This window comes from Acromyrmex echinatior, chromosome 7 (assembly GCF_024713525.1).
Source record: "Acromyrmex echinatior isolate Ae372 chromosome 7, ASM2471352v2, whole genome shotgun sequence".
In the NCBI taxonomy this organism is placed as follows: domain Eukaryota; kingdom Metazoa; phylum Arthropoda; class Insecta; order Hymenoptera; family Formicidae; genus Acromyrmex; species Acromyrmex echinatior.
This window is the reverse complement of record NC_141858.1, coordinates 7,189,237-7,200,048: the sequence shown is the minus strand read 5'-3', so window position 1 is coordinate 7,200,048 and position 10,812 is coordinate 7,189,237. Positions and strand designations below refer to the sequence as shown.

Genomic DNA, 10,812 nt, shown 5'->3' with positions numbered 1-10,812 from the left:
GCCAGTTTGAGTTTTTACGAATGCCCTTTGGGCTGAAAATAGATCCTTCTCGATTCCAATGCTATAGTAATTAAGTGTTAGCCGAACCTATGCGACGGCAAGAAGTAATAGTATATTTGGACATTTTAATTATCTCAGCTACGATTGAACAGCACCTCAGAGAGTTACAAGAAGTATGTAGACTGTTTGTAGCAAGTAAGCTTGAATTAAAGATAGATAAGTGCGCTTTTTTACAGATGGAAATAGAATTCATTGGGTATCTCATATCGAAAAAGGGTATAAGTCCTACTAAAGAAGAAGTGAGATCGGTGCAGAGAATTCTGGTGTCTAGAAATATTAAGGAAATGCATAATTTTATTGCCTTATGCTCATATTTTTGGAAATTTATTCTATCCTTCTCATTGATTGCTAAATCATTGTATGATTTATTGCAAAAATGTTCCGTTTAAGGTAGGAGCAGATGAACCGCGAGCATTTGAAGAGTTAAAAAGCAAAATAACTAACGCACTTGTTAGCTATTTATAATCCGACTAGTGAAGTGGAACTGAGTTCCACTATGACGCGAGCATCGCAAGTTTGGATCAGTGCTCATGCAGCGTGGAAAAGATAAACAATTTTATCCAGTCTTTTTCTTTTCTAAGCGAATAATTGATGCGGAGAGAGTCGCTATCATAGCTTTGAGTTAGAGATGTTGGTGATTATTTATTCATTACGACGGTTTAAGGTTTACTTACGTGGCGTCAAGTTTAAGAGAGTTATCCAATTGTAACGCGTTAACACTTTTAAAAAGAAAGAAATATCACCGCCTATAAGTCGTTGGATACTTGAGTTCTTTGAATATGATTATTCGACTGAACATCGATCCGGTGTAAAAATGGGGCACGTGGATGTTTTAAGTAGATTATCAAGAGAAATCATGATAATAGATGATAATTTATTCGAATTAAATCTAGCTCTCAGTCAAAATCGAGACAGCAAGTTAATTGAGTTGAAGCAAATATTGCGAAAAACTGATGATTCTTATTTCGAGATGAAGAACGGTATTGTATTCAGAAAACATCATGATGAGTTGCTATTTTATGTTCTGCAAGCCATAGAATTACAAGTCATGCATAAATATCACGATGAGATAGGCCATCTCGGAATAGAAAAGACATGCGACAATGTAAAGAGCTGCTGGTTCCCAGACATGAAACATAAGATAACAGAGTACATTTTAAATTGTTTTAAATGTATTTCGTTCACGCCATCAGCAGGTAGGCAGGAGGGCTATTTACATTGTATTTCTAAGGGTCAGTTACCTTTTAAAATATATCATGTAGATCATTATGGACTAATAGACAAGGATCGGGTGATAAAATATCTTTTAGTCATTAGATTCCCTCACTAAGTATGTTAAGTTATACCCGACGAAGACTACTGTAACTAATGATAGATCAGTTAATCCTTCATTTTTCTAATTATAGTAGACCACGCACCATAATATCCAATAGAAGGACGGCATTCCCGTGAATTCGAATTTTTTTTCGAAGATAACAATATTCGACACATATGTACAGCGACACATTCATCTAAAGTTAACGGACAGATCGAGCAGGTGAATCGAGTATTAGGACCCATAATTAGTAAACTTACAGACAACGACGCAAAGAGATACTGATTTAAAATTGACAATGAATTTGCGATAAATAACTCCGTTCATAAAACTACTAATGAGAGTAAATTACTGTTTGGCGTAAATCAGCGAGGTAAAGTCATAGATGTATTCGCGAATATTTAGTTAATAACATTACAACTGTCGATCGAAATTTAGTGCGCTTGCGAGAGAGCGCGAGTGAAAAGATAAAGTGAAGCCAAAAATATAATAAACAATATTTTGACAAAAAACGTAAAGCGCCACACACCTATTGTGTTGGTGACAGTCTTATGATAAGAAACATAGATACTACTAAGGTACGTTCCCATAAAATTATATCTCAATTTAGAGAGCCGAAGTTAGGAAAGTGTTGCGTAACGATAGATATTAGGTGTATGCATAAGTTTTTTCCGGTTTTTTGGTAAAAAAAAAACATGTAATTTTCAAGGGAAATTAATTTTTTTTTATTCAAAATATTGGCCATCGACTTCTACACATTTCGCCCATCTTTCAGATAATTTATGAATACCATGCCAGAAAAACTGCTTGTCTTTTGCAGCAAACCATTCGTCGAGTCATTTTCCAACTTCTTCGAAATTGCTGAAGTGCTGCTCTGCGAGCACGTGCCCCATTGATGCGAAGAGGTGATAATCAGATGGCGCCAGGTTTGGGGAGTACGGCGGGTGCGGAAGGATGTCCCATCCAAGCGATTTCAAGGTGTCTTTCACTGGTTTTGCTGTGTGAGACGGCTTAACAAAATCACTTTGCCATGTCTTCTGGCCCATTCCGGTCGTCTTTCGATTAATGCGTGGTTTAAATTAATTATTTGTTGGCGATAGCGTTGTGTATTAACGGTTTCGCCGGGCTTCAAGAGTTCATAATACACAATACCGCTCTGGTCCCACCAGACACAGAGCATGGTCTTCTTGCCGAAGCGATTTGGCCTTGGTGTTAATGGACCGGCTTCACCAGGTGAAAGCCACGATTTTTTCCGCTTCGGGTTTTCAAAATAAATCCATTTTTCGTCACCCGTCACAATTCGATGCAAAAATGATTTCCTTTCGTAGTGTTGAAGCAGCATTTCACAAGTGACTTTGCAATTTTCCATTTGACGTTCATTCAAATTGTGTGGGACCCATTTACCGAGTTTATTGATCTTTCCCATTGCTCGTAAATGTCTGCTGATTGTTTCTTGTGATACATGTAATGCTTCTGCTAATTGCCATTGAGTTTGAGTTGGGTCTTCATCCAATAACTCCTGCAATTGTTCGTCTTCGCATTTTTGTGGTCTACCAGAGCGCTCACTGTCTTTCATATTGAAATCACCATTTTTAAATTGTCGAAACCGTGTCTCACATGTTCTAATTGATGGAGCGTGTTCACCATATGTTTCTACCAGCAAACGATGACTTTCAACAGCCTTTTTCTTTTGATTAAATAAAAAAAGCAATGCGTGCCGCAAATGTTCTTTTTCAGGCACAAAACTCGACATGATCACTGAACGATAAAACAAAGATGCTAGTTTTTGGCGGACTCAACTTGTGTGTGTTTGTACGCGTTTGTTGTGCGTTAGTTGCGGCGCTGCGAACGTTAACTGCGGCGCTGCGAGCGCCAGTGGCGGCGCTGCATGCGTCCGTCGCGGCTACGGTCGTTCTTTCCGTTACTCTTCCCATTCGCTCTCTGTCATGGCGTGCCGCGTGCAGACCTCGTGTAAGTCTCTGCGATAGTAAGTTAGAACTCAGAAGTTGAGGTTCCGAATTACTTTGTGTATTCCGCGAGACCGATACCGATCACTATTCATGTCTGTGATAATTGTTAGCGTCGTCAGATAAATTCTTAGAGTGTATTTTCATAGTTCTAGTATTGTAACTCCGCGACACGATGCCGGTATCCGAGCCGTCTTACACGCGCAATCACGTCTCTGTTTTCTAATCAACATTTGTATTTAGTATTTAGTTAGTTAGGCATTAAGTGTGTATTAAATCACCTCATGGCATAAAACCAGAAGCAGTGCGTAGCGCTCATTCTCAACCTAACGTTTTCCCACCATACGTCCTTTGCCGTGGTTGGCAACCACCGGTTGCCAACCACGCCATATTGCGTAGTACGTGATCTAATAGCCACCACTTTTCGCTGGCGCCATCTCTTAGTTAAACCGGAAAAAACTTATGCATACACCTGGTATGTAGTAGCAGATATAAGCGATCATCAAATGACGCAAAATCTTATGAGGGTACATGAGAAGCAAATATGCGACCCTGGACGGAGCTAACAACTCCGATATCGGAGTAAGGTCAGGAAAGCCCAGTTGTAATATTATTAAGAAAAGAGATATTAGCGAGTAAGATTTGTTATACGTATGGAATTTCTTTATTTGACTAAGGGCTCCTTGCCTTAATGAGTTCAGCCCTGATAACCATTTTGGTCTTTATGCGGAAGCCTAACAAGAAAGGGGCAGTCCGAAACAAGCCATATTAGAAGTTGTTTTGCGTTTCTTGTAAAATACAACTTTAAAATATAACCTACAAGCCTAAATCGTTGTTTTTTGTACATCCTGATGACAGAAGACCTTTACAAGTCATATGACAAATAAAAACAAGTGATACATGCATACATGTTAAATAAAATGCAAATATAAACTTAAATTAACATAATTAATAGTTAAATCCAATAAACATTATTGCAATTATATAATAAGCAAATATTAACACAAGTTAATAATTTAAAATGATAAATAAACAAAAGATAATTTCAAATGATAAATAAACAAAAAAAATTTGAAAATAATAAATTCTAATAATATTCTTTGATTATTATACATAACTAAGTCACTTAATATATACACGCGCGCGCGCGCACACGCATACACGCGCACACACACACGCGCACACACACACACACACACACACACACATGCGCACACACACAGAGGTGCGGAGCCATACTTTTACTAGCAAAGTTGGATCTGTCATTGCGAATCATTACAGAAAGCGTTTTCAAAACGCAATGTGCAATATTTTTTAATTATTTCATTTTTAAGATCGTGACAATTTGGCAGCAAATACAGAAGGTCTTGGAATCTCTTGCATAAAAATTTTGTGATATTGTCTTGAAAGAACATATATAATATCCATAATTATTGATTCCATGCTTTTAAAAAACTAAAACATTGAAGAATTGATATAAAATGTCTCTTCTGTAAAACATTTAATACGCATAAATACATAAAAAAGTATACGCTTAGTACGCTTAAATCCCGCACCAATACATTCGTGGCATCAAAATATAATATACATCGGAATATCTGGAATAATATCTCGAATACTTGGAATAATATATATCATTTAATAATTTATTTATATTAAAAAATCATAAAAGCAAGATTTTATTAACTTCACAAAACACCGAGTTATCAGACGAAATCCAGTCTTGTCGTCGTGTTTTTAATTCAAATTTTTCTTCTTTTTGGATCTCGTAGAAAACGACACATTTTATAATCTTTTTTGGCAAAGTTTGTGCAGTAATCTGCTACAAATCGAGGCGTTGTAGCTCTAATGTGTCAAAACACAAATAGGTTAAGTTATAATGACTACACAAGAAATTCACGTTTTTATTGAAAGAATATATAAATCCACTGCAATCCACTCGCCTTTCTTTCTTCTCAATCTAAATGACTTGCCAAATAAAACGATCAATAAACGAACCACTCATCTCTGATGACTTTGACGCACACAAAACTCGCTGGAAATAGTGTAAATGGCTATATAAATGGTACACTGATAGTACATGGGTATGCAACTTCCGCTTTTGACTCAATTTAGCAGACCAATCATCGATCGTTACTCTTTGTTGTCCGTATTCTTATTATATACTCTACTCTTTCGTACAACTGTCCTCTTTCCGTGTATATATAATTATAATCATATACAGAATGTCCCAAACTTTTTGACACGCCATGGCTGTAGGCTGTAGATAGAGCGGACAAACTCGTCGAAAAGTCCTCTACCATTTTGCAATTTCCGCAATCTTTTTTTAGTTACTCAATGAGCACTGTCTAAAATCGATACATAAAACAATTTTAAGTTGTCCTTAAGAGTTTTTTAAGAAACATATTTAAGATATTTCACAAAAAATTCTGAAAGATATCTTGAAATTGTCTTAGACGTCGATTTTACTCATATATTCAACAATTTTTAAGAAATTAATATCTTAACTATTGTGAAAATTACAAAATGGTAGAAAATTTTTCGACTTACAATTAGTTTAATCAGGGCTACACCTGCTCACAAGCGATATGTCAAAAAGTTTAAGACACTCTGTATATTATAAATATTATTATTATTAACATTATAGTAATAACTACAAAAAGAGAATTCCATAATATTTTATTATGCAATTATAGTCACAAATATCAAATATAACTTTTCTCAGTATTAAATAGGAACAAGAATGTATTTCATATACGTATATCAATAATATTTTTGCGCGATGAATATCTTATTTAGTAAATCGATCTTTTTTTATTGATATATGCACTATTTTCTTTGCTATCTATTTGCTATACATAATAGAAGATTCGATAATCTCCCATTACTTTGCTACTTTGCTATCGGTGTATGTGACGTCGATCCGTTTTCACGAGAAATCTGTCTCTCCGTTCCAGAGCGGCACGACGAATCCAACAGTTAAACTATTTTGCGTCGATCTCGACATGGTGGTGCAAGGTAACGTGACTTTGGTGGAGATCGAACATCCGCCAGAACTGTCTACCTCCGAAAGGATTCTGTCAGCGGTGGACTTTCCTACGGACAGTCTCGTGTACGCAACTTGGATGAACCGAGTGCAGAATAGGGCGTATTTCCAACTCTGCGATGTCGACAGTCTGCTGCCAAATTGCACGACAGTAGGTATTTCTTCATTTTCACGCAAGAAAGACAATCTTCCAGTTCTGAACAGAATATGGAGGGGAAGGAAGAGGGAGAGAGAGAAGAAGTTCGTTTGATAGTATCCTTTATGGAGATTCTGGTTTCTCTCTTTCTCTGTATTCTTCATTCTCTTTCTTCGAATTTCCGCGGATCTTAATTTAGACAAGTGTTCTTCCTTTAGTTAGGCAATAGTATTTTAATTAGTGCGCGCTTGCCTGCGGCCCGGCTAATTCGCACTTTCGCGCGAGTCTTTCGCGACTGTTTCTCTGGGAAAACTTGGACGTTACAAATTCCAAGTATCGGTAAAGATTTCGCATTACAAAATTCTGTAATAAATTTAATTTCGTATTAGAAGCGTGAAATTAACTTTATATTGCGAGAAATAATTCTTTTGGGAAATATTTTTTTTTTTACGTTGAACGTGCGAATTAGCTGTTGCGTTAAAATATACTAAAGAAAAAAAAGGGTTATAAGAAGTTGCAATTATGAAGTATGACTAGTCGTGTATTTTTTGTGTTGTTAAAGAGGAAAAGCAAATAGCTTCCTTTTTACTGGATCGCTTTATTAATATGCTTGTTTATTTTAGCTCGTACATTTTCGCGAAAAATACAATGTCGATTCAATCCTTAAATGTCACAATGTGGAAATAATACACTGCAGTATGATATTCAATTCAATTATATTTATAATATTCATAAAAATATATTGTAAAATTTTTTCTCAATCAAAATGTTAACTTAAGAGACATATTAAGGAAATGTATGTATTTTTATCAATAAAAAAGTTAAAAGCTACAGAAAAATAAGCGTTGGAAAAAAGAAAATCAGATATTCTATATAGAAAAAAACTAAGAAATAATTTTTCGGGAATACACGTGGATATAGATGTGTGCACGCGCGCGCGCGTATGTGTGATATCATCACATCGAACGCAATGGCAAGAAAATCTTTACATTTTTTTTATGCACGACGATATATCTTAAATAAATTGAAAGAACACAATTTGCTGACTAGGATATGTTTGATTGCTCTTAGGCGCTTTCATATAGCGAGACAAATGGCTGGGTAGAGCAATTTGAAGCGCCTACATTCAACGAGGATGGTATGTCGTTTCTTCTGATATTACCGCAGATACAGAAGAACGGTAGCAATTGGCGACACGTTGTACTTGTTACGAATGCAACCAGCGGCAGGCCGGTCACCACTGCCCTCACCTCCGGCTATTTCGTCGTGACGGAGATAGTATCCTGGGATAGGGAGGACTCATATCTGTGAGTATGAACGCAATTTATTCCAGAAATCCGTGCACCGCTAATCAAGCAATATTCCTAAATGTCTTAATATTTTTGGGAGCTTGATTTTCGCGGCAATCTAATGAGCCGCTATTTCGCAGTCCTTGTCAAGTTTTAAAGTCTATACTATTAATATGAGTCTCTATTTTTCGAAACGTTATTTTCATAACAAATAGATAACTATTAAATAGATAACTATAGCGTGACAAGTTTAAATTATATTTTATCATACTTTGACGAGTTATATTGATTTTAATTTTGCTGATATTAATGCAAATTTTTAGATTAAAAATAATGTATGTTGTTCTGAGTACGAGGGAATAATGTAGAAAATGAGTATCTTGAATTGAATAAAGATGCGTTAATATCAACTTAAGAAAATAGATATCTGAATAAACGATATAATTATTCAAAGCTTGCATAGGAAAGTTCTTTTAAGACGATCACCTCAATTACTTAAAACTTTTGTGTCGATAATCTACTATTAGCGATTGACCCAAATAGATTATGGTACATTTTCACTTCTTCGAAAATTTTCCGGCAATTTCAGTCTTTTTTTGCTACAAATTAGGAAACTACGAAATTTCGATCGATTTGCTGCCGACGCATAACTTAATGGAACGAAGATAATTAAATCAGTCAATAATATATAATTAATATATAGTTTATATATATTATCCAAAATTCTAATTACGAAATAACTACCTATTTACATTAAAAATAAAACTTGTTAAAAAATTAAATATATAGCGTTAATTTCTTATATAAATTTATTTGTCATATTAAATTAAAAAACTAAACTATAAATAAACTATAATAGTTTATTTAAAATTGATAAACTTAGTTAATCAAAAATTAATTTAATTACAGAAATTACATAAATGATGTATGATATTAAAAAATACATTACAATGATATTTACATAAAATATTTTTACACAAGAATTATCTCAAGAATAATGTATTTTATTTTTATTGTTATCTATATTATTTACATTTCTATCTGCGTTATTTTGCATGCGAATCTTTGCAAAACAAATGTATATATATTTATTCAATTTATCTTAAAAATATGTGTATTTGTAATTCTGAATTTTTGCCAATCTATCTAAAAAAGGATAAGTTTTTTATTTTATATACTTCTGTTTCTTGAGTAAGCGTAGCTGTAGTCGAGCGAACTGTTGCGTATGCGTATATGCATCCTGTCCGGGGCACGAATTCTCGAATACGAGATACTTGCTCTCTTCTTAGGCATTCATCCCGGCCGATGACGTTCGGAAAGATAGTGAGTGAAATGGTTCAGAAATAATTTGCAAAGTGAAAGCAGAACTCTGCGACAAAGTGCGGAAGTGGGAAGTTGCATGATGTCGTCGTGGCTTTAGGAGAAAGAGAGGGAGGGGGGATAGAGAGCGAGAGGATGGATAAGTCCTCTCGATGGGTTGACCTCGCCTCACAAGAAACGGCTGACTTAATTGCGCGTTCATAAATTAAACGAGATCTCCGTCGAGGGAACGAAGCGACCCGTTATCGTCGCATGAATTTGCTTTTTCTGCGTCTGGAAATCCGCGTCGGTCGATTAACGCTCGATAGAAATGGTCGACGGGAATCGAATTACCGTTCGCATCTTGCGATCAGAAGTTCAGGTACGTCGTTGCGTTGGATGATTTCCTGCCGCGCGTTTCCTCCGTTTCCAGGCAATGAAAAGACCATCGGAAGACGTTGCACTTTTCATCTCGAGAAAAAAATTACTTTGATCGGGCGTTAATGACATCTGAAGTTTCGTTGCATTTCATTGCGCTAAGAAGTGACTGAAATTCGCGATAGTAATTTGCGATTGAAGGGAACAGAATGTGAACGAGCTTTCCAGTCGCTTTAAAGTGTATAAACGATGTGAAAAGTTTTAATCCGATAATATTTTTAATCGAAATAGTTTAAGTTTTTCCTTTTTCCAACTATCATGTTAACCAAAAATTATTTAAATTATTATTATATATAAATAATTTATATAGATATAATTATTTATATATAATTATATATTGTATAATTATAATTTTAATAATTTTTGATTAACTTAATTTTACTTATTCATAAATTTTTTAAACGTAATATTTACAATAAAAATTGTATATGTACATTTTTAAATATATGTATACATTTTCTAAATAAAAAAAATTATATATTCTTTTAAAATTTATATAAAGTGATTTATATAAAATCAGTAAAAAATCAATTATATGAAGAAAATGCTATTAATCAAACGGAGATAATGATTTGAATCTCTGGATGATGTCCCGGAAATTTCTCTCGCATTGCAAATTTCTAAAATTTTGTTGAAATGTTGAAACATCCATCGCAGAGTAGCCTCGATTAAATGATAAGAGATACGCTTGCTTCCAGTTTCCGCCATTAAGCGTCCACAGTCCACACACTCAATGAATTTAGCGAAGTCATTCCATTGCACGTTGTCCGTACTCGCACATACAAGAAGTCGGATCTCAACGAACGCAGACTGCATCCAGAGTAACGCGCATGAATTAATCATTAGGACGGTGTAAACAGAGAACGGAGTTCAGGAGTTATTCAGTGGCGTGGCGTTTGCGGACGACATAACGGCGTAATCAATGCGCGGAATCCGCAATACGATCGCACTCTCACATGTGTCGGAATGTATCAATATAGTATGCATGCAGCGTGTCATCGCATTATTATCTTGAGACGTGAGTGATCAATGCCCATGTCCCGTAAATATTCCAATCAATTAAAACCGAGTTTTGATGGGAGCAAAATATCTGGATCCATAGTTAAGTTCGCAGAAAATTTTAGGAATTTAGCTAAATTGCGACTATTCATACAGCACAAACCTCCAAGGGAAGTGTAAAACCGTCTACAGAATGTTCTATGTTTTGAGAATGTTTTTAAAATATCTTTTCGATAAAATATGTAATCTGCGTACATGTCTAA

At 35.1% G+C, this 10,812-nt stretch overlaps 1 protein-coding gene across 11 annotated transcripts in view; it reads left to right on the top strand.

Moving 5' to 3' along the window:
• LOC105153659 (A-type potassium channel modulatory protein DPP6) overlaps window positions 1-9,264 on the top strand; it is a 635,032-nt gene extending 625,768 nt beyond the window's left edge. For 5 of the 11 annotated variants that reach the window (XM_087408065.1, XM_087408066.1, XM_087408060.1 and 2 more), the window contains 3 exons: window positions 6,300-6,539; window positions 7,596-7,831; window positions 8,424-9,258. In XM_087408065.1, the coding sequence (XP_087264191.1) occupies window positions 6,300-6,539; window positions 7,596-7,831; window positions 8,424-8,463 (516 nt within the window). In that variant the 3' untranslated portion in view covers window positions 8,464-9,258. Of the gene's footprint in view, window positions 1-6,299; window positions 6,540-7,595 lie in introns of all 11 variants that reach the window. The other 6 variants (XM_087408059.1, XM_087408062.1, XM_087408063.1 and 3 more) reach the window with 3 other exon arrangements.
• The last annotated feature ends 1,548 nt before the right edge of the window (window positions 9,265-10,812 follow it).